Source organism: Canis lupus, chromosome 21, assembly GCF_011100685.1.
Source record: "Canis lupus familiaris isolate Mischka breed German Shepherd chromosome 21, alternate assembly UU_Cfam_GSD_1.0, whole genome shotgun sequence".
In the NCBI taxonomy this organism is placed as follows: domain Eukaryota; kingdom Metazoa; phylum Chordata; class Mammalia; order Carnivora; family Canidae; genus Canis; species Canis lupus.
Window position 1 is genome coordinate 7,135,434 of NC_049242.1, and position 25,106 is coordinate 7,160,539.

General features: G+C 37.9%; 1 protein-coding gene across 6 annotated transcripts in view; it reads right to left on the reverse strand.

Annotated features, from left to right (window-relative positions):
* The window catches only part of CEP295 (centrosomal protein 295), a 52,835-nt gene extending 32,311 nt beyond the window's left edge, over positions 1 to 20,524 (reverse strand). For 5 of the 6 annotated variants that reach the window (XM_038568306.1, XM_038568305.1, XM_038568304.1 and 2 more), the window contains exons 1-7: positions 20,385 to 20,524; positions 15,958 to 16,091; positions 14,758 to 14,958; positions 8,305 to 8,429; positions 7,497 to 7,590; positions 5,701 to 5,796; positions 92 to 232 (exon numbers count right to left, since the gene is read on the reverse strand). In XM_038568306.1, coding sequence (XP_038424234.1) covers positions 92 to 232; positions 5,701 to 5,796; positions 7,497 to 7,590; positions 8,305 to 8,429; positions 14,758 to 14,958; positions 15,958 to 16,091; positions 20,385 to 20,520 — 927 coding nt within the window. In that variant the 5' untranslated portion in view covers positions 20,521 to 20,524. Of the gene's footprint in view, positions 1 to 91; positions 233 to 5,700; positions 5,797 to 7,496; positions 7,591 to 8,304; positions 8,430 to 14,757; positions 14,959 to 15,957; positions 16,092 to 20,384 lie in introns of those variants that run through there. The other variant, XM_038568308.1, reaches the window with a different exon arrangement.
* Positions 20,525 to 25,106: the final 4,582 nt, after the last annotated feature.

A 25,106-nucleotide genomic window follows, 5' to 3' on the forward strand; every position in this document is an offset into this window, starting at 1 on the left:
TAACCTCTGTACTTTGAAACTAGTTACTCATCAGTAAGTTCTAAAGTCTATCACTCCATCTACCAATAGTGGTCCCAGCCAGAATTCTTACTTGAGCCAAATGTATCTTCTTCATTGCTTGGAAACCCCGTGTGTGTGCCTTTTCATGCTGTTCCATTCTCTCCTGCGCCACTTGTTTTTGCCATTCTTCTCTTCTTTTCGCTTCTTCTTCAGCAGCCAAATGAGGATCTGGCTAGCAGTCAATTAATAACATTTTAGACAGTTTTAAAAATTGTGAAACAATGTGGTTAACTAAGAAACGACTTTAAAATCATGCTTTCCTACTTCTATAAAATTAAATAAGAAGAGTTGTATTTGTAAATGCCCACAATTACCAAATGCAGATATTATGAAAAATATCAAACTGTTAGTGGAAGTTTGAGAAGTTAGTTCATTTTATACCAGATTATTCATACCCAGTCACATTTCTCCATCGTTTTAAGAAACCTCAGTAAAACAACAGTGCCATAAGCACAAAGCTTGTAGTTTAAGAAACCACAGACATCAAAGGTCATTCAGGGAAGCAGTGAGATTTGTCTTTGGTTTTCAGTCAACATCTGCTGCTTTTTGACTTCAAATTCAGGAAGGCCAAATCACCAACTACTTTAATACAATTTATGACTTCTAAAACTTGTGCATAATCAACAATTATGTGGCTGTACGGTCAGCTGTCATTTCACCAAGCTAATAATAGCAAGTAAGCGGGAGAAGGGCACATAACCTAGATTTCCTATTATGCCTGAATGTTCACTTTCAAATGTGAGTAAGCATTCCAAAAGTAACTTTAAGTAAACCTCTTCTTATGTACTTTATATGTTGAAATTCTTAGGTGAAATAATGATGACTATGAAAGCTATCATAGTTGACCCTGAATATGGGTTTAAACTGTGAATCCACTTATACATTTTTTTTTCTCCAATAAATACATTGGGAAATATTTGGAGATTTGCAACAATCTGAAAAAACTCACAGATGAATCATGTAGCCTGGAAATATTGAAAAATATTAGGGTGCCTGGGTGACTCAGTTGGTTAAGTGTCTGCCTTCAGCTCAGGTCATGATTCCAAGGTCCTGTGATTGAACCCCACATCAGGCTCCCTGCTCAGTGGAGATCCTGCTTCTTCCCCTGCCCCTCCCCCTGCTTGTGCTCTCTCTCTCAAATGAATAAATGAAGTCTTTAAAACTATATTGAAAAAAATTAAGAAAAGTTGGATATGTCATGAATGCATAAAATATATGTAAGTTATTAACCTATTTTATCATTTACTGCCATAAATACATAGAAATTATAAAGTTAAAATTGATCAAAACTTACACAAGCACAAAGATTCAAAGTCATAACTCCATAAAATTCACTATAGTACCTACTGTACTACTGTTAAAATCTTTTAGCCATGTCTTGTTGCTATTGCAGTGAGCACAAGTATTTCATCAGCCTAGTGTCACAATTCATCTCTCCATAAATTGCATATAGTGGTAAAAAGTGGTGTCTTGTGGTTCTTGTGTATTTTTCATTGTGTTAGTGCAATACTCTGAATGACATCATGGGACCCATACAAAGTACCACTAGCAATGCTGGAAGTGCTCCCAAGAAGCAGAAATAAGTCATTACAATACAAGAAAAAGTTGCATTGCTTGTTATATACTATGGATTGTGGTTGGCAGCTGTGATTGCCTGCCATTTCAAGATACATGAATCCAGTGTTAAGGAAATTAAAAAAAAAAAAAAAAAAAAAAAGACATTTATAGCTGTAGTTACAACAACAGATATGAAAACTTTGCACTTTTTACAAAATAAGTTTTTATCTCATACTGAAAACCCAGCTTTTCTGTCGGTGCACAATTGCTACAAGACAGACACGTATAAACTCTAATATGATTCAAGAAAAAGGAAGCCTTAAAGCAAAAGGAAGGTGAAAGATTTAAAGCTGGAAAATTTAAAACAAGTATAAGATGGCTTGACAATTTTAAGAGATTTAGCTTAAAAAACATCAAGATAACAGGAGCTACAGCTTCTGCTGACCAAACAGCAGCAGTTTCTGAGGTGTAATTAAGAAAATCAATGAAGGGAAAGGATAGATAGCAGCCTGAATAGGTTTCTACTGCAGAGGAAAATACTCTATAGGGTCGGGGTGGGGGCAGCCACAAAAGGCATTTATTAGTAAGGAAAAGAGACGAGCACCAGGGGTTTAAGGCAGAGGGATGGGTTAACTCTTGTTTTGTGCACACGCACAGAGATTTATGATCAAGACTGACCTTATCTATAAAGCTGTAACCCTCGAGCCCTCAGAAGGGAAACGATAAACCTCAGCTGCCAGTCCTTTGGTTGTACAAGAAGGCCTGGACAACTAGAACCCTTTTTCTAGATTGGTTCTATAGGTGCTTTGTCCCTCATGTCACGTAGTACCTTATGGCCCTTGATCTGGAGGCTAAATTAGAGACGTTGTGTTTGGGAGCAGGTAGACCACTTCAACACCTTCAATATTATATCCCTGTTGAGCCAATATTTATGCAAATCTACGTAACACCAGGCAGAAAAACAAAAGCTAGATTAAATCAATACTATGGTCTCCAAAATATTTATAAATGAAATAACTCTTAGGAACAATATTTCATTTATGCCATGAAATTTTTAAGAAAAAAATTGTTTAGAAATTCGTCACATCATTTTAGGGTGAAGTAATAGCAGAATGTCAACTCTGCTTAACCAAAATTTTAAAGAAGAGAAAAACTTCAAAATATAATTCACAATAAACATATTCACTTCAAACACAATGATGTATATTAAGGATATGAAGAAGGTAAAGGGTTAGAATGACTGCCCAAACTTGAAAACAAGATTTTACAAGAATTTTTTAGGAAGACAACCCTTCATAGATTTGTGTTTATCTAAAAATTCAGATAAAAATCTAGTTGAAATAAATGTTATATTTATTATGTTGTTAAATGTTATATTTTATAGTTGAACTCAAAAGGTATATGAAATTTGCAAAAACTGTGAATCAATCCCAAGCAAAAATTCTTTTTAGAAAACATGTTTCTAAAAAAACTTTTCCATGAATTACACTCTGCAGTTCATGAAACAGTAAGTGATATTATTAAATATGCTATTTCTGCATCCTGTACATCAGACATTTGGACAGAAATCTTTTTAAGTATGACAGCAGAGTAAACTGATGAACTGTTTCTCCTTTACTTGTCTACAGTAAAGTTTCTGCTTTACTTGTCTACTTCAGTGGGTCTCACAGCAAACAATACAGTGCATCTGATTGGAAAAATATATCTAGGATAAAAAATCCATTTTTAAAAAAGATTTTAATTTTTTATTTATTCATGATAGACAGAGAGAGAGAGAGAGAGAGAGGCAGAGACACAGGCAGAGAGAGAAGCAGGCTCCACGCCGGGAGCCCGATGTGGGACTCGATCCTGGGACTCCAGGATCACGCCCTGGGCCAAAGGCAGGTACCAAACCACTGAGCCACCCAGGGATCCCCAAAAAATCCATTTTAACAAGTTCTATGCAACTGTCATTGACAAAGGAACAAACACAAAGAAGGCCATGAGTAATCTAGAAATTGCAAGCATAGTCTATTAGTTGTGTTTAGAAAGTAAACATAACTAAACATAATTCAGAGAATAAGTGGCTCTAAGTGGGGATATAGCAGGCTGACTGATTATCCTTCAGCCAAAGACAAATTTTATGAGATTTTAGAACTACTTTATCAAGATATTCAAGCAAAACACGACAGTACTTGTACACGTTAAAAAGGCTGACCGAAACGTGAAGATAGTTCATTTGCAGAAAGCTGCTAAAGAAATCACCAACCATGTATGCCAAGTGTGCAAGTATTTTTTATATAATACCTGCTGTAAAGATCCTATCGTTCTACGCAGAAAAGAAGCTAAATTATTGTGCACGTGATATAAGCCTAGATGCAGATTAAAATTCAGAGGTAATTTTGTTATCTGGAAACCAAACACATTGCTCCACTGTCACATTTTAAACCTGAGGCTTAAAAGGGGCAGATTTTTCTTAAGTAATAGTATAAAGAAAATAACCAAAATGCTTTAGTTTGTGGGACTGTTTTTATAAAACTGCATTCTGACAACTGATCTAATCTTCATTTCAGAGACAGAAGAGGAGAGAGGTCTTCAGTTACTATCAAAGATAAAAGTTTAATATCTTACTATAGGACCATGCGTGGTACCCTATACTATGGCTAGGTAAAAACAAGTTTTTGTTCACCAATGTTACTTGAGAGAGAACATCTATTTGGTAGTGCAAACTATAGTGCAGTAACCACAAAAGCAAGTTAGCCACAGACTGAAGTTATTATTTGTGTTATAATAATAATTTGTAATAATAATTTACAATTTTAAACAAATCAAGATTTATTCTTATTTCTTAGAAGTTAATTCTACGGTTAAGAATACTCATCTTAGGTCTTGACTGAAGAGTGATTTTAACAACTGCCATTAAGCAGTTAACAAAAATGTGTATTTGCTGCATTCTAAACTCCACAGGAAAACTATATTGTTTGTTTTCCTAGTAGTCAAATATACCCAATATGAAAAGACAATTACAAAGAAATAGCAACTTCAATAACAAAGATCATTTATCACTCTTGAGACTGGCAGTAATTTCTAAACCATAATAATCCATACAAGGGAATGGATAAGGGTATAATAAGATGGCCATTCTCATATGTTGCCGATACTTTTTATTTTTTTGGAGAATTCTTATTTTATTTTATTTTTTATAAATTTATTTTTTATTGGTGTTCAATCTGCCAACATATAGAATAACACCCAGTGCTCATCCCGTCAAGTGCCCCCCTCAGTGCCTGTCACCCAGTCACCCCCACCCCCCGCCCACCTCCCCTTCTACCACCCCTAGTTCGTTCCCCAGAGTTAGGAGTCTCTCATGTTCTGTCTCCCTTTCTGATATTTCCGACTAATTTTTTCTTTATTCCCTTTCCCTTTATTCCCTTTCACTATTTTTTATATTCCCCAAATGAATGAGACCATATAATGTTTGTCCTTCTCCGATTGACTTATTTCACTCAGCATAATACCCTCCAGTTCCATCCACGTTGAAGCAAATGGTGGGTATTTGTCATTTCTAATGGCTGAGTAATATTCCATTGTATACATAAACCACATCTTCTTTATCCATTCATCTTTCGATGGACACCGAGGTTCCTTCCACAGTTTCCGATACTTTTTAAAGGCAATTTAACAATCCATATCAAGTATCTGTATCGAATGTTACATAGTCTGGAACCAGTACTTTCTCTTCTAGAAGTCCACTCTAAACATACCTCAGAGTTGCAGACAAAAATGTACAAGATTATCATGTTTGCATTATTTACAGAAGAAAAAAGAAATGAACAAGATAACAATGGTTAAATCTATGATGAAATATTAAGTGCCTATAAAAAATTACGCTTTGAAAATTATGCATATATTTTTACATATAAAGGCTATAATGAATTCATTAATGGATTAATCACATTACTTTTTGGTGATGGAACTTTAGTTGTTTTTCCTATAGTTTATGTGTATAGTTTCAAATTTTTCACAAAGAACACGTATAGATATAACTGACTTCAATGAACAGAGAAATAAAGTGAGGATTGTGAACAACAGTAAGTCAATCACCTGCTTTGTGTCCATCTCTCTATTCACAAAAGTGCAAAGATGATGATAGGTGGAACTACCAGTTTTCACATTAGATGTTGTCTTTAGATCAATGTTCTGAAAAAGGATATAGACAATGGATTATTAGGTTAACAGTATTAATTTTCAATTAAAGCTTGACCGGATAAAAAAAGGAATTTTGTATTTAATCAATTATCCTTATTCATTTTTCTCTACAGCATCACATGTTATATTCCCATTACTCTGGAATACAGGTTTAAAAGCTAGAGTATACAAGAATACTAACTCCGTGATGCTGTACAGTTTATTACATCGTTCTATACTGAGAGAGAGTAAGACAAAAACAAGCAGACACAATGGGTGAAGCCCGACTGGATTCTGGTTTAAAAAAGAAAGAAGTTGTAAAATAAAACAGTTTAGGGACAACTGGGGAATCTTGATTATGGACTGTATATAAAGAAACCAATGTTAATTTCCTTAGTGTGGTACTGTGGTTGCATAAGAGAAAATCCTTATAAGGAGCATAATGAAGCACTCAGGATGAAATGTCATCTCTACAATTTACATTCAAATATATACAGTCATATAACTATTTGAAATCTATACACATGTAGAGATGTAAGCAGCTACTCATTGTACTTTCCTTTTAACTTCTCTGTATTTTAAAATTCTTCACAATAAAAAACCTACAACTACACATTTGCACATAATTCATATTTGCCAAATCACTTACACAGATAATACTCTGCTTTATGTAAATATTTGACTTGACTTGTTAGGAACATTAGGAATTACAATAAAGGTCACCAAAAAGCATCATGGATAAACTACTGCTTGCCTTTTAACACCATAGTGAGGGACTGACTGAAATCTGACTCTCCCATTTGAATCTTGTTGGATCAAATGTGGCGTGGCAGATGGCTCCACATAAAAGGGAAGGCTGATAAAATCAAAGGCTTAAGAGGGCAATATCTGGTACTTATGTTGATCTTACATACATAAAATATACTTGTATATATAATGAAATTAGATATCCCCTGTTTATGGTTTTTTTTTTCACTTCTACTTTTTAGATTAAAACAATTAAAAAAAAATTTTAAAAAATAAAATAAATAAAACAATTATGTAATTGTGATAATCACCCAAACAGCCATTTCAATAACTACAACAAGCTACTGTAAAACAAAAGAACACCTTTTAAAAATAATTTCCACTTTACTTAATGTTTTCCCAAAAAATAAGCCCCAGGTCACAAAAGCACACAAATTACTCACATAGAGAAATAGATTTCTCATACACTTTATGTATAACCTGGTATAAATTTATCTGAACCTAACTTCTTTACCTACAAAATAGTAACAATTTACAACACTCAAATCTTGAAAGTGGAAAAAGTTGATAGGGCAAATAAACTAGATTTTTTTCCCCCAAGAGATAAAGATAAAAAAGGCCATTTCTAATTTTTTAAAAATAAAAAACATAGTTTTTGAACCTAAAAAACACTAAGACAATTGGTGAAAACTGAATATAGACTATTAGACATCAGGAATATTAGTGCTGGGCTTTAAAGAAAAAGTACTTATACATCAAAAATACATATTAAAGAATGGGCAAAATGATACCTAGCATTATTTTTTTTTCTAGCATTATTTTTAAGTACTCCAGACATATTCATGTGTTACCTATAAACTTAAAAATTAAGTTTAAACAAATGATATTTTGACCTGCACTCTGAATTCTAATAGTAAAGAGGAATTATTACAATCTAGTTCTTCTCAACACTCAAAGCAATTCACCTCAAAAAGACTTGGAGGTGGTGGTGGCAGACTTGTAATTTTGGCAGATCTCTTTTTTTCCACAATCAGTGCTTCCTTTCGAGCTGCTATATGCCTTGAAAAACAAGAGATGTCCTAAATTAGTCCCTCAAGTAATATTATAGCACAACCCTCAGGGTCTGAAATACAGAAGCCACAGGATCTAAGAAATGCTCCAGTTTGATCCCACAAGCTCAAAATGCTGTTTAATAACAGTCTACATACACTGAACACAAAAGAAAATGTTTACCAAGTAAAAGAAGTATATCTTTAAAGACATAAAGCCCTACAGTGAAATTGACCCAACACTAACATTTCTTTATTTAGAATAGTATAGGTAAAAAACTAGAAATGTTGATAAAGATGGGCCACTGTACAGAATGAGCACTGCTGACTAGTAACAGGCTCCATCATCTTTACAACATGCAAAAATGATTTGCCAAGAGCCTAAACCTCTTTTCATGTTCTTAATTGCACTGATTATTCTTTCTTTTTTTTCACACCTAAGGCAGACAGATTTGGGGGGGACGTGCATTTTGAACTAGCCATATATTTCTACAGAAACTAAGTAATTGCTGAAGTCATAGGAGAAGAGAAAGTTTATGTGTTACTTTGTGCACCTAGGTAAACCACACCTCTACCACATTATTACTAAACCAAGTTTAACAAACCAATGGATATACCATATGACTTATATTTAAACCTGCTTAAACAGAATCCAATGTACTCTCTACTTCTAGCCATATCAAATTTCAGTGGAAAATGTGGTAAAAAATCATTATGACTTTACCAGGTTTTTTGTTTCATTAGTTCTTCTTTTTTATTTTTCTGTAATTTCAGAGCCTCTTTGTGCCTCATTTCGGCTTTTCTTTTTCTTTCTGCTGCCCGTCGGGCCAGAGCATTCAAATCAGGTTCCTAAAAATGCATATTATTTAAAATGTTATATTAAACAAGATTAAAATGCCTAACATAGAAATAATAAAATGTGCCTCTCCAGTCAAGGCACAATCATGAAGATATTCAAATGACAGGTTTGGGAAAAGCTGCATTAAAGCATAAAGTTAATGGTGGCATAAAAAATCAAATGTCACAACCTAAGGCTATTACTAAAAATACAGATTAAACCCAGGAATCAAGGAACATATTTCATTGTCACATACTTTAAAAATATTTATTTTCCTCACTAATTGTTGATATCAAAGACCTGCCTTCTCTGGAACCAGGTTATTTGTTTTGTGCGACTATCCCTGGGTCCACAATCTAGTCTTTTCCAAACATAATTCACAATAAACAACACATGGTCAGTGAACAGTCTTAAAGTTCTATTTTGTCTCTCTGAAAGTCATCAAAGAATTTTTACTATTTGTGAACAAAGTCCAAATATATACACATTCAACTATACATGTTTTAGAGTTATGAGGAATTATAATAAAATGGGAAATCTGAATTCACCCCAATGGATCTGTCCCAAATGCTTGAAACAAACAACTTCTAATTCAGAAAATTATTTTATTTACCCAGATAGTGATTCACCCCAATGGACCTGTCCAAAATGCTTGAAACAATCAACTTTTTAAAAAAATACTTTATTTATTCATTCATGAGAAACACAGAGAGAAAGAGGCAGAGACATAGGCAGAGGGAGGAGCAGGCTTCATGCAGGAAGCCTGACATGGGACTCGATACTAGGTCTCCAGGATCACGCCCTGCGCTGAAGGCAGTGCTAAACCGCCGAGCCACCCAGCTTGCCCAAAACAATCAACTTCTGATTCAGAAGGTTATTTTATTTACCCAGATAGTTAAGGACTGGAAGAGAATAACTGCAGTTTAAACACCATATGAACGCAGATTTTACCTGACATGACTCTTACTAGGAAATACATCTAGCAGCACTATTGAATTATATTAATATACAAAAAAAATTGAGGCAGGTCTGCCAGACAATCCTGACTTGGAGCATCCCTGAACTCCAGCCTGTTCCAGTTTAGTCATCTTGCCAATATGGCCCCAGCAGAGACATCTGAGACCTCTGGTCCATGCCCAAGCCCAATCTGGTTGTCCCACCAGGGTGATCCCTTAGTGTAGCACACCAGGGTCCTGTCCCACAACTGTACCAGCCCCTGCTGGCTAGCCAAAGCTACCAGGCACACTCAGTCTACAATAGGGACATTCCTACATAAGGCCACTCCCTCAAGACCAGGAGAGGGAGCTGTTCCACTTAACTCTCAGAAATAAACATAGAAAGTCAGACAAAATGAGGAGACAGAGGAATATGTTCCAAATGAAAGAACAAGGCAAAACCACAGTAAAGGAACTAAACAAAATGGAGTTAGGCAATATATCTGGTAAAGAGTTATAAGTAATGATGAGAAAGATGCTCACCAAATTTAAGAGTGGATGAATTCAGTTAGAACTAAGACAAAGAGAGAGAAAATATAAAAAAGAACCAGTCAGAGTTGAAGAATACAATAACTGAAATGAAAACTACACTAGAGGGAGTCAATAGTAAGTGGAAGGATACAGAAGAATGAATTACTGAGCTGGAAAACAGGGTGGTGGAAAGCACCCAAGCTAAACAGCAAAAATAAAATATAATGATAATAATTTTATTTTATTTTATTTTTTATTTTTTTTAAAGATTTTTATTTATTATTTATTCATAGACATAGAGAGACAGAGAGAGAGAAAGAGAGAGAGAGAGGCAGAGACACAGGCAGATGGAGAAGCAGGCTCCATGCCGGGAGCCCGACACAGGACTCGATCCTGGGACTCCAGGATTGCTCCCTGGGCCAAAGGCAGGTGCCAAACTGCGGAGCCACCCAGGGATCCCCCGATAATAATTTTAAAAACGAATAGATTAAGGGACCTAAGACACTACCAAGTTTAATAGCATTCGTGTTATAGGGATCCCAGAGAAGAATAAAGGCGCAGAAAATGTGAAGAAACAACAGCTGAAAACTTTCCTAACCTAGGAAAGTAAACAGACTTCCCGGTCCAGGAAGGACAGGGAGGACCTAACACCATGAAACCAAGGAGGCTCACCCCAAGACACAGAATTAGAATGTGTCTAAGCCAGGGTAACAATATCTATTATCAAACAAAACAGACCTTAAAACAGACTATACCAAGAGACAAAGGCACTACATGATAGAAAGGGATCAATCTGACAAGAGGCTATAACAATGGTAAATATCGAGGCACCTAACATAGGAACACCTAAATATATAAAGCAAATATTAACAGACATATGGGGAGAAAGTGACACTAATACAATAACAGTAGGGGACTCTAACAGCCACTTACATCCACAGATCATTCAGATAGATGGACTCAAAATATACAGTGATTACATTCCATCAAAAAAACCAAACCAAAACAAAACAAAAAAACAGAAAACAAAAGCAGAATACATTCTTTTTGAGTGCACATGGAACATCCCCCAGGATAGATTACATGTTAGGCCACAAAACAGTTTCAATAAACACAGTAAGTCAAACCATATCAAGAGCTTTTCTGACCACAACAGTATGAAACTAGAAATCAATTACAAGAGAAAAAATGACAAAAAACAAACACATGGAAAAACAACATGCTATCAACAACAAGTGGGTAACAAAGAAATCAAAGAAGAAATAAAAAAAATACTAGAAACAAATGAAAATGGAAACAATGGTTCAAATTCTTTGGGATGCAGCAAAAGCAGTTCTAAAAGGAAAGTTTATAGCAATATAGGCCTCTATCAAGAAACAAGAAAAATAAAAAAAATAAAAAAAAAAAAAGAAACAAGAAAAATTTCATATAAATAACCAATTTTACACCTAAAGAACTAAAAAACCAAAAGCAGCAAAGCCCAAAGTTAGTAAAAGAAATAAAGATCAGAGTGGAAATAAATGAAATAGAGATTAAAAAAAAAAAAAAAACCCAGTATCAATGAACCAAGCAGGTTCTTTGAAAAACAGCTTGGTAGACTCATCAAGAAAAAAGAAAGATCATTCAAATAAAATTTGAAAGAGAAGTTACACCACAGAAAAACAAAGGATTAGAAGAGATTGCTATGAAAAATGATACACCAACAAACTGGGCAACCTAGAAAAAATGGATAAATTCCCAGAAACAATCAATTGTCCAAGACTGAATCAGGAAGAAATAGAAAATATGAACAGATTGATTACTCATAATAAAATTGAGTCAATAATAAAAAAAACTCCCAACAAATAGAGGTCCAGGACCAGATGGCTTCCAGTGAATTCTACCAAACATTAAAAAAAAAAGTTAATACTGACCCTTTCTTAAGCTATCTCATAAAATAGAAGAGGGAGGAATGTTTCTAAATTCATTCTACAAGGCCATAATAACCCTGATACCACAACCATAGAGAAATTGCAGAAAAAGAAAATCAAAAAAAAAAAAAAAAAAAAAGGAAAATCACAGGCCAATATCCCTGATGAACATAGATGCAAAAATCCTCAACAAAATAGTGAGCAAACTGAATTCAACAATATATTAAAAGGATCACTTACCACAATCAACTACAATTTAGTCTACGAATGCAAGGATGGTTCAGAAACCACAACTCAATTAATGAGACACACATTAACAAAACGAAGGGCAAAAACCATATGATCGATTTCAACAGATGAAGGAAAAGCATTTGACTCAACAACAACCATTCATGATAAAAACCCTCAACAAAATGAGTGCAGAGGGAACATATCTCAAAAAAATTAGGCATTTATGAGAAACCCACAGTTAACATCATACTCAATGGTGAAAAGTTGAAAGCTCTTCCCCTGAGATCAGAAACAAGACAAGGACGTCTCCTCTATTATTCAACATAGTACTGGAATTCCTAGCAACAAATCACACAAGAAATAAAAGGCATCCAAACTGGAAAGGAAGAGGTAAAACTGTTACTATTTGCAGACGACATGGCTTTACATACAGAAAACCCTGAAGACTCAACCAAAAAGCTATTACAATAAATTCAGTAAAGTTGCAGACACAAAATTAATATGCAGAAGAAATCTGTAGCACTTCTATACATTAATAACAAAGCAGAAAGAGAAATTAAGAAACAATCCCATTTACAATTACACCACAAGGAATAAAAATACTCAGGAATAAATTTACCCAAGGTGAAAAGACCTGTACTCTGAAAATTAAAAAACACCGATGAAAGAAATTGAAGATGATACAAATAAATGGAAAGATAATCAAATGTTCACAGATTGGAATATTGTTAAAATGTCCATACTATCTAAAGCAACCTACAGGGCAGCCCCGGTGGCGCAGCGGTTTAGTGCCGCCTGCAGCTCGGGGTGTGATCCTGGAGACCCGGGATCAAGTCCCGCGTCGGGCTCCCTGCATGGAGCCTGCTTCTCTCTCTGCCTGTGTCTCTGCCTCTCTCTCTCTATCATAAATAAATAAAAATTTAAAAAATAAAATAAAATAAAGCAATCTACACAGTCAATACAATCCCTATCAAAATATCAGTAGTATTTTCCACAGAACTAGAACAAATAATCCTAAAATCTGCATGGAACCACAAAGACCCCAAATAGCCAAAACAATCTTAAGAAAGAACAAAAAAACTGGAGGCATTACACATTTCAAACTATACTAAAAAACTACAGTAATCAAAACAGTATGGTACCAGCACAAAAACAGATAGATCAATGGAACAGAATAGAGCCAAGAAATAAACTGCGACATTTATATGGTCAATTAATCTGCGACAAAGGAGGAAGAATATTCAATGGAGAAAAGATAGGCTCTTCAATAAATAGTGTCAGAAAAATTGGACAGCTATATGCAAAAGAATAAAACTGGACCACTTTCTTATACCATACACAAAATTAAACCAAGATGAATTAAAGACCTAAGTGTAAGCCCTGAAACCATTAAACTTGTAAAAGAAAACATAAGTAGTAATTTCTTGGGAATCAGCCTTGGCATTGTTTTTCTGGATTTGTCTCCTCAGGCAAGAGAAACAAAGCAAAAATAAGACAACTGGGATTACATCAAACTAAAAAGTTTTGTCATAGCAAAGGAAACCAACAATAAGATGAAAAGGCAACCTACTGAATGGGAGAAAATATCTGCAAATGATCCATCAGATAAAGCATTATTATCCAAAATATATAAGTAACTCATACAACTCAAAACAACAAAAATCAAATAATCCAATTTAAAAATAGGCAGAGGACCTGAATAGACAGTTTTCCAAAGAAGACATAGCTGGCCAACAGACGCATGAAAAGATGCTCAACATCACTAATTAGAGGAAAGCAAAACAGAACCACAATGAGCTACCATCTCACACAGTCATAATGGCTAGTATCAAAAAGAAATGAGGTTATAGGAAAAAGGGAATCCTAATGCACTGTTGATGGAAATGTAAACTGGTATAGCCACTGTGGAAAACAGTACAGAGGTTCTTGAAAAAATTCAAAATAAAAATACCAAGCAATCCAGTAATTCAACTGCTGGATATTCACTCAAAGAAAATGAAAACTCCAATTCAAAAAGATATAAGCAACCCCATGTTTACTGCATCATTATTTACAATAGCCAATGTATGGAAGCAGCCCAAGTATTCACTGACAGATACATGGGTAAAGATATGGTGTATATACACAATGGAGTATCACTCAATCATTAACAATAATAATAATAATAATAATATCCTGCCATCTGTAGCAGTATGGATGGAACTTATGCATAATGTGCTAAAATAATTCAAAGACTTGTATGTGTAATCTAAAAAGCAAAACATGAACATTCAAAAAATAGAAATCATCTAGTAAACCAACTAATAAACAGAATAAATTGGTGGTTGCCCACGTGAGTTGGTGTGAGACAAGGGAAAAAGGTGAAGGGGATTAAGAGATACAAACTTCTCATAAAATAAATAAGTCGTGGGAATGAAAAGTATAGCATAGGGAATATAGTCAATATTATTATAGTAACTTTGTATGCTGACAGATGGTAACTACACCTATCAGGTCGAGCACTGCATAATGTATGTAATTGTTAAATCACTATGTTGTATACCTGAAACTAATATTATGTATGTCAACTATACTTTAATTTAAAAAAAAATAACTGTAGAAAACAAAAAGAAGTTCAGGCTGGCCAAAACAAGTTCTATACATGCATGTATACTAAATATACATTTAATAAATGTAATTTACTTTTTACCAATGCCACTACCAGACAGGTAGTCAAATAAGCATTCACTTACATTTTCTTTGGCCTGTTGGTGTCCTTCACCCATAGTTCTTAAACTTGCCAAATACAGTCTTTCCAAGTTCTTTATTTTCTGAGTTTGTGATTCTTTCCATTCTGTCCTTAGTTCCTCTGCCAAACGAGTTAATTGCTGACTTCTCCTCTGTTTTATATCCTCTCTTATCTGTAAAGCAATATCTCTTTCTTGTTCTCGAACCTAAGGAATGCATATTTAACAAATTATATGAAAAGAAGCTTACTTCAAGTTTTTTGAAAAGCTTTTTGTAAATAGAAACTTAAGTGAATTCTCCTCAGGTAGATCAATTCTCCTGAATATTCAGGTATTAGATGAGGTCTACATAGTAAAAAAGTCAAAACCTCAAGACTACTTCTAAAGTTCTTTAACTTATTAGCTATTATCTTCTCCTCCCCAACCCAAGCATTAACAGGACTACCATTATCATTTTAATAACCTATGACATTAAGATATTAAGGAGATCAGTAAAATTTATAGCCCAGTTGTATATAGATAGCATTAGATGAGAAGTTCATATATGTGATACATCATCCCCAATTCTAGACAGAATGGCACCTAAAACACACTTCACAAGGGCTTAATTATCTTACTCTGAAAAGACTTCTAGAAAATAATCTACAACTGCTAAATAAATTTGTTTCAGCAGCTAATTCCAGTAAGTTTTCTTCAAAGCCATTTTAATCTTTCTTTCTTTCTTTCTTTTTTTTTTTTTTTTTTAACGATTCCATCCATTCATTCATGACAGATACACAGAAAGAGGCAGAGACATAGGCAGAGGGAGAAGCAGGCTCCATGCACGGTGCCCGATGCGGGACTCAATCCCGGATCTCCAGGACCATGCCCCAGGCCAAAGGCGGCGCTAAACCGCTGAGCCACTGGGGCTGCCCCATTTGAATCTTTCTAATCTAATCTTCATCAGTTATACAGCATAGTTTGAAAAATGTTTAAAAAACCATTTTCCAATAATTATACAGTCAACTAATCCCTATTCTCAAATTATTCATCTATTTACCATTTCAGCCTATTTTCAACTTATTTTTCAAATTTTCCTAAACTAGTTAATATACAAGAACCAGGATTCTTATAGAGCCAGAAAAGGGTTTTAAAATTCTACTGTAAAAAACACTAATAATTTGGGGAAGACGAAAAATATGAAACCTTGTTCCAGATGAATCTTACCTGCAACAATCTTAGTTTTCGTCGTCTTTCATAATCTTCCTTTAAAACGTGAGCTTCCTCATTAGGACTCAATCTCAGCTTGCCAGCGTTCACTACCTTTCTTTTCATTTCTGGATACTTTAAATATAAAGGTTCTGAATTTAAAAAGAGAAAGACAAGAAAAATGTCTATTAAAACTAGCAGCAAAGATTAGAGCAATTTTTAAAATACATTTAACATGGCATTTAAAAGGTTATATACGCACAAATAATGTGGGTAAACTGAATCCAACTTATATTTACAAATAGCAATTAAATTCAACACTTAAATCAGTGACTCTTGAATGGAGAGAAGGGGTTAAGTAGAGGGTGAATCAGAAGTCGCCCGCCACATGAGAGCAGTGTTGCTTACCTAGGGTATTTGGAACCTGGCTTATTTCTGATTGGGATTTCCAGAATTTACCCAGCTTAAATGTAAAAAGGTACAAAGACGTCAGATTAGGTCATGATCTCAGGGTCCTGGGATGGAGCCCCACATCAGGTTTCCTGCTCAGTGGAGAGTCTGCTTCTCCCTCTCCTTCTGTCCTCCCTTCTGCTCATGCTCTCTCAAATAAATTTTTTTTTAAGTGTTAGCAGAGAATAAATGTTTACAATTTTACACTTTAGAACTCTGATAACTTGTTCATAACCAGCAGGGCTGCTGTCATTGCAAAAGCCTCCTGGAACCTAGTTTCAATTCCCAGTCTGTTGTGTAACACTTGGTCACCAAGTGGTCACCGTATAATATGGAATCACACCAACTCCTCAACAATTCTTTAACAATTACAATGGTGTGATTTTTTAAAGTCAATGACTTGAAAAAATTTCTCTGAGAACAATTCTGTTGTTTGTATGAGTCAGGTGTTTAGGTTCTTAGATTTATTCTTTTAATGCCATTGACATTCTGGTGTTCTCTCTCCTCCCTAGGCTGTAACATGGATACATCTTTCTGAAGTTAGTTTAAACCCCACTTCTTCATGAAACTGTCCTCTACTAATCTTTGTTTACGTTCCACCACCTCATTCCTGACTTGCCCACCTATAATGTGTTAACCTTTACACTCAAAGAGGGACGAATCTAATGTCTTGTTATTACCTTCCTCTAGTTTTTCATCAATTACAGCATGCCTTTTCTAGCTAGATTCCTAATAACTGAAGGACAGAGGTTATAGTTTTACTTTAAACTCAAATTAATTTAACAAATGACAACTATTGGGCAGTATAGTTGTCCACATACTATGGATGGATACTGTTTTGGGCTAGGAGCATTTAAAGTAATCTAATGGGGACTACAGGTCTCTGATGCCAAACAGAAATGCAATTGCTTGCATTTGAAAATATTTTCCAGTAGGTAAAGTAACAGTAGGTCAAGTGCTGACTGTCTTCCTCATTTTATAAATGAAGAATCAAAGGCCTTTTGGGTTATAGGTCTTAACCTAATAGGATCTACTAGTAGATCCAAAGGAAGAATCTGGTTTCCTTGTTCCATATGGCTCCTAACTTTCTGATATGCTAAAACATGTGGAATGAGGAAATTTTTGTTTAAATTGCTATTTTTTGCTAGTCGGGACTGATGAATAAGGAAGGACTGAACAAAGGAGAAAAAATGAGCAAGATTAAATTCAGTCTTCACAGTTTTTCTGACGGTCTCTGAAAATTCATATTCAGACTATCAAAACTAATTCCTGATAAATCTCATAGACCAAATGTCATGGGGGAAAAAAGGAAAAATAAGAACATACTGTAAAATTCCATTTATATGAAGTTCAAAAACAAGCAAGATTACTCCATGATGACAGACATTAAAACAGGGCTCACTTTTCTGTAGGTTAATGACTAGGAGGCAGCACAAAGGAGCCTGCAGGGATGCTAGAGATGGCCTGTATTTTGATCTGTGTAATGATTACACAGGTATATACATATGTAAATATTCTTCAAATGATAGATTTGTGAACTTTTTTAAAGATTTTATTTATTTGAGAGAGAAAGAGAGAGTGAGAGCACAAGTAGGGGGAGCAGCAGAGGGAGAAGCAGGCTCCTCATTGATCAGGGAGTCTGATGTGGGGCTTGATCCCAGGACCATGACCTGAGCCAAAGGCAGATGCTGAATCGACGGAGCCACCCAGGCACCCCTAGAGTTGTGTATTTTATTTTATTTATTTAAGATTTTATTTATTTATTCATGACAGAGAGAGAGAGAGAGGCAGAGACACAGGCAGAGGGAAAAGCAGGCTCCATGCAGGGAGCCCGACACGGGACTCGATCCTGGGTCTCCAGGATCACACACCCCAGGCCAAAGGAGGCGCTAAAGGAGGCGCTAAACCGCTGAGCCACGCAGGCTGCCAGAGAGTTGTGTATTTTAAAGTTACAGTCAATAAAAAAGGGGAAAAAATTTCATATTGTTTTGAGTATCTATCATCTCATTAGCTTGAGGATGATACAAAAACACACATTTGTTACTTTTACCTCCTGAGATGCGGTAGAGTAACTTTTCTCTTGCATATAACTTTCTTAATTGTTAAACTTATTTGGAAATAATTTCAGACTTAGAATTCCCACATACTCTCCCTAGCTTCTCTAGACGACAATCACAGCACAATGATCAAAACCAAGAAATGGACACGAGCTCAATAGTTTAACTAATCTACAGACCTTATTCAGATTTTAAGTATCCCACTAACACCCATTTTCTGAACTAAGATCCATCCAAGGACAATCCATTGCTTTCCACTGCTGTATTACTCTGGGTCTTCCAAGAAGCAGAAGACAAGATAGGATTAAGCCTACAAAAATTTTATTAAGAGAAAGGTCTGTGTGAGGGAAAATGGGAGGGAATAAACGCTGGAAGCTTTTCAGATTTCCATGCAAATCTGACACTGAATGAATGTCAGTGTCATTCAGTCACTGAATGTCAATGTCAGGGAAGGTTGGGTAGATGACTGCCATGCAGTCTAAAGAAGATTCGGTAAGATGGCGGAGTTCTTAAAGGAAAGTCCCTTGCTTCTCAGGAAGAGGTCCGCCTCAGTGCCCATGCCATTCTCAGTCATTGGCCAGAAACAGCCTTTGGGAAGCATCCATGCAAATGGGTTTCAGAATATACAGAAGCTGAGGTCTGTGAATTACATTCTCATGGTTGTTGAAATTGTCACCCAGTTATTTTGTAGAATGTCCCTCCACTGGGATTTGCTTAATCTTTTCACATGGTTAGACTAAGATTACACATTTTTGGCAAAAACACCACAGAAGTGAAGATGTGATGATGCACCCTTTCTCGGCACATTAAATTATGTTAAGGTGTCTTACTACACTGGTGATGTTTATTTTGAACCGTGGTTAAGTGGTGTCCACAGTTCTCTCCACTTTTATAAGTACCCAGAGAGACAGTTGAGGCTATATATAAATATCATGTTTCTGATTATACCTTTGCTCCTTCGTATCCACTGAGGGTTGTCTGAAGCATTAACTACAGCGTTTACCAAAAAGCATTTTCTTAAAAAAAAAAAAAAAAGCATTTTCTATTTCCATTATCCCTTTTACATTTATCAACTGGAATCCTACTGTTAGGGAAGCATTTCCCCGGCTCCTCTCTTATTTGTTAAATCATTTTAAGTTCCGTGTATTAATATTATCCAATAACAGAGAATACTAACTTATCTTTCAAGATTTTTTGTCCTGAGGATTAAATGGCACTTGGCATTTCGTAACCACAAAATACTAAGAAGATGTGTGTTCAAGACTCATCATGACCACCGACAAGCAGGAAGACACTGGAGAAGTCTCAAATTACTATGGCCTCATTTTCTTAAACTACATAATGGGAATCATAACACCGTCCCCAACAGGTTGTCCTGATGATCACGTGGCTTAATGTGAAACTGCCAAATACTCAGAGTGTACCCCGATGTTTTAAAAGCTCAGTTTGCGGCAGGGCTAACTACCGGACAAATTAAAGGTGAGAGACAGCAAAAAAAGAGCACGCTCTCTGCAAGAAACAATTCCAGGCAGTGCTCTCCAAGGGCTCCCAGCTTTCAGGCCACGTCTGCGGGGGTCCCGGGGGAAGGGCAGGCAGGAAGCATCGAGAAGCGCCTGCGGCCGAGCTCCCTCCGAGGCCCGCGGGGCCGCCCCGGGTCAGGAAGCGCGAGGGCCTCGCGCGACCCCCACCCCCGCCCCGGGAGGGCGCGGACGGCCACACGCGCCTGCGCCCGGGAGCAGCCCCTCGCAGCAAGCGGCCGGTGTGCGTCCGCGCTCGCCTCCCCTCCCCGCACGCTTCCCCGACCGCAGCCCGCCGGGGCCGGCCGGGGCCTCAGAACCGCGGGCCTCTCGGCACCGCTGCCTGAGGAGCACAGCCCCAGCTCCTGGCTCCGGGGACCTGTGCACGCCCCGGCGCTGGCAGCCGGCGTCCGCCACTCACCCGAGTACCAAGGGCCGGGAGTCAGGAACCGCAGCTCACACGGAGAAGGCCCCTGCGCCCGCGGCCCTGCAGCTCCCCAACCGCCGTCTGTGCGCCTGCGGGGCAGCCATCGCCGAGCGCCCGTCACTTCCGCCATTCAAACGGCCCGCCAATGGCGGGGCCGAGCCGCGGGCATCGGCCTGGTCCCGCCTCCCGCGAGGGCCGCCGGGAAGGCCGCGCCGGGGGGGGGGAGGGGGGAACCCGCGCATGCGCCAACCCCTACGTGCGGGCCCATTATTCCTCGCAGCTCCCCGGCTGGGCTCTCAGGTGTGCTGCGGTGCTGCCTGCCGTGCCTCAGCTGTGCTCCGTTACGGATCGGGAGACGAGGTCCAGAAAGGGGGGATATTGGCCCAGAGCGTTGGCGACGCCTTTGATTTTAAGCCCTATTAGGAAGATGCCTCGGCATGTGTATCCCTTTGTGCACCGACTCTACAGTTCATTCGGGGCCGTTATCCTGTACTTAGTGTCCCATGGCCCTCAGGAAGGGTCCAGCTCGCACACCGGTGAATCAGATCGTGGCACTCTGTGCCTCCGGAGAGCCAGTACATCTAGAACATGTCCCAGGTTTACTTGCTACAAATAACCTGGCATCAGAAGGGGATGAGTGCAAGTTCATATTTATTGAACAATTATCATGTGCCAAGCACGGTGTGGGAAGTGCAGGGGAGACGAGGGTAAATGGACTATCCAAGCCCTATCGTAGATTTTGTAGCCTGGAGGTAAAACATAACAAAAAGAAAAAAAATTAGAATATGGGGAGTAGGGAAGACAGAAGTTGCTGACATGATCAGATTTGGCTTCGTGGTGGAGAAGAGGCCAGAGAGGGTGAAGGCTGAACACTCAAGGCAGGGAAACCAATTAGGAACTACTACAGGAAGTAAAAGGTGATCGCAACGAGAAATGGAGACAAGTGGGTATATTTAAGAGGCAAAGAAGGCCAAACATCAGAAATTGGTGGTTACCTGGTTATGGAAAGCAAAGGAGAGGGAGAGATCAACCATGACGCCTAAGTTTTATGTTTGGCCGCTGAGTGGATGGGGGTAACGTCCTGCTAGAACTCAGGAAGAGGAGCAGGTTCAAGGGGGGAAGTAATGAGTCAAGCTTTGAATATTTGGAATTTGAGCTATTTATGGGACATCTAGACAAAGGAATTGTAGAATATTTAGGGGGCAAAATTAGTAGTGCTGGCTAAAGATTGCATGTGAAGTTGAAGGAAAAGTTGAGAGTGAAGGTAACTTCATAGGCCACCAACAATGTTAATGGTGGTGCCATCAACCAAGGGAGAAATCAGAAGTCAGTGAAGTGGGCAAGGTGATGAGCTCAGCTCTGGACGTGTTGAATTTTTCTTGCATTGTGTGATTGCAATAAGTGGATGACTACAATGGTAGACAGCCCACAGAATCGTGCTAGCATTTAGACTTGGGTTTCATTTCCATATAATTGACAACCAAAGCTATCGTAGATAAGATCATTTAGCAAGGATTTGCAGAGTGAGAAGAGCAATGACTAAGGACCAAACTCTAAGGAACATCAAAACTTAAAGGAAATAGGAGAAAGGAACTGTCCAACCAGTACATGAAGAGATAATGTGATTCCCCACCCCACCCCCAGCTTTGCAAACGAGGAAGCTAAGTTAAGGGAATTTCAGGGACTTGGCCAAAAGCGCATGTAAGTGAAGGCTGGAACTAGGACTAGAATTCATGTCCTTATCCTAAATACTAGAATTTTTCCTCCCTCCCCCCCTTCCCATTTCCTGTCACGTTTATCTTGATGAATTGCATTCATTCATTCATATACTCAGTCTTCAACATCCTCAACATAGACTCAGAGATACCCTCTTAAACCCAACAAAAGATGTGCCCATTATTTCATGCTGTGGGCTAGGTTTAGTGCCCACCATGTTTTTCAAAAGCACCTTGCACATTTTCCATCATGGCATTTAGCAGTTCTTATTGCAATGAACTATAATTTATGAGGCTCGCTATTGATTAGACTCTGAGTTCCTCAAGAACTAGTAGTACATTTTGTTCAGTTGCTGACCACATAAATCTTAAATGTTTGCTGAGTGGATGATATGCTCCACTTCCCCAACCTGCACCCTGGACAGAAATTTTACAACTGGAGATTTTGAATTAAGGCTTGTTCTGTTTTTAATAGAAGGCAGTAAGGAATCAAAGCAAGCCCAGTGGGCTTAGAGTCAGAGCATCTGGTTTAGCATTACAACGCTGAGCCTTTCTAACTGTAGGACACTAAGCCAATGAGCCCTAGTTTCTGTTTTGGTTCTCTATTGTTGCCAACCAAATGACCCTAGAATGTCCACAATGGCTCACTCTTTGTGGCTGGCAGTTGACTCTGGCTATCAGTTCAAAGCTTAGCTGGAACTGTTGAGTAGAATGCTTTCATCTGGCCTTTCCTTGTGGGTTGACTTCTCAGTAGTTGAGTTTAAGAGGGAGTACTCTAAGTGTGAGCATTCCCAGAGAAAGAAAGTGGAAGGTGGAGGGCCTTTTAAAGACAAAACTAATAAGCAGTTATAGTAAGACCAGCCACATTTTATTAAATATCATAGGGCAAGCCCAGATTCAGGTGAAGGGAAATGAACTCCATCTCTCAATGGAGAGGGTAACAAAAAACTTGTGGACATCTTTAATTAATCACCATTATTTTAGTAATACTTGATGTGCCCTCTTGACAGGTGGTTAAATTGTGAGAGCACTTTGTAAACTCCAAAGAGGTATAGCCATGTTATGTAATATAGTAGCTATTTTATATTTTCTCTCTAGCAACTTCCTCTCCGGGTATAGTCCCAGCCCTCCAGGCCACAGGGGTAGTCAAGTGGCCCAGACTGGGCAAATTACAGTCGTCTCTTTCCCTTGCCACTGGAATTGACCCAGAGATGAGTAAATGACCTAAATTGGGCCAATCAGAATCTTTTGCAGTAGTTTTTCGTACTGTGGCCATCAGGGATGAATTTTTTCCTCTCTGGGCGTATCTTAGAGTATGAAACTGAAGCTTCCCCAATGAAGTTCCCAACATGTGGTCCCCCACAAGGCAGTCTGAAAGAATAAGATTGACATTCATCACAAACACAGAGAATCCTGTGTTCGAGTCCCTGATCCAGCCCATTCTCCAGCTTACTCATAGAAGCCATTAAATTCCCCCTTTTATTTAAACTGCTTTGAACAGGAGTTTCTTTTTCTTTCTCACATTGAAAGAGGCTGTAGGTCTATATTTAAGTTCTCATAGGCAAACAACATCTGGGAATCTTGGGAAATAGTATAAAAGAATAGTTGGCCTCGAGTCCAACAGCCTGGATCTAAATTCCTGGTTTGAAAACTCTGACCTTGGGGATCCCTGGGTGGCTCAGCGGTTTAGCACCTGCCTTTGGCCCAGGGCGCGATCCTGGAGTCCCGGGATCGAGTCCCACATTGGGCTTCTGGCATGGAGCCTGCTTCTCCCTCCTCCTGTGTCTCTGCCTCTCTCTCTCTCTCTCTCTCTCTCTCTCTGTCTATCATGAATAAATATATAAATAAATCTTTTAAAAAAATAAAAATAAAAAATAAATAAAAACTCTGGCCTTGAGCTGGTTCATGAATCTCCCCAAAAGCCAATTTCCTCACCTTTAAAAAGGTGGTAGTAATAGCACTCAAAAGGCTGTTATAAGGCTTAACACTCTTAAGACATGGTGTCACAAAGCATGTGACAAATGGTGTTTGGCTTTTATTTTAATACATTTATTTCAGACCACAGGAGACAAAAACGAAAAGAGAAGCAAAAGCAAAAAACCCTTTCAAATGTGTCCATTGGTGTTTTGAGTTTAATTTTTTAATTAGATCATTTTGTATTTTATAGGCATAGGTAGAGGTATGTGTATTTACCTTCTTGAGTGTTGTTCTACCACTAGGAATGAATGTTAATATGCTGTGATCAAGAGGAAGAGTTGCCCAAGGCAGTAATGACCTCATGTGACTGGTTGCTGTGTAATGCTGCCCCTCCTCAAAATGCAACTGGAGTCTTTTAAGATTCGAGCCATTTAATATATATCTCAGATGGTAAGAGTTCCACTGTTCTGAGTTCGCGTGAATCTTTGTCCACATCCAGTATGAGTGACTGGCATTACAGTGGTGGTGGGTGGGGGAAGGAAGGGACTCCCTCAATAACTCTTGCATATGAAATCCAGAAGAAAGGGAATCATAGAAGCTGCTTTTAGGGAAACAGTCTTGAGTGATGGAAGGTAGACAGGGCCACAGTGACCCCCTGGCTGAACACAGACAGGTCTATCACGCGACCCACCTCAAAATATTCATAGGCCCTAACCAACCAGGCACAGGTATCAAAAAAGGGGTAATTCCATATATTGCCATAACTCCTCATCTTCCCCCTTTAAAAACAGCCCTCACTCATTGCCTCTCCTCTGCTGTCCTACCCACCTGCTCCCTTGTGGCATACTCAATAAACTTCTTTTTTAATTTTTATTACTTTTTAAAGATTTTATTTATTCATCAGAGAGAGAGAAAGAGAGAGAGAAGCAGAGATACAGGCAGGGGGAGAAGCAGGCTCCATGCAGGGAGCCTGATGTGGGACTTGATCCCGGGACTCTGACTTCCCTGAGCCGAAGGCAGATGCTTAACCACTGAGCCACTAGGCGTCCCGATTCAATAAACTTCTGTCTCCTCTGTTCCGCCT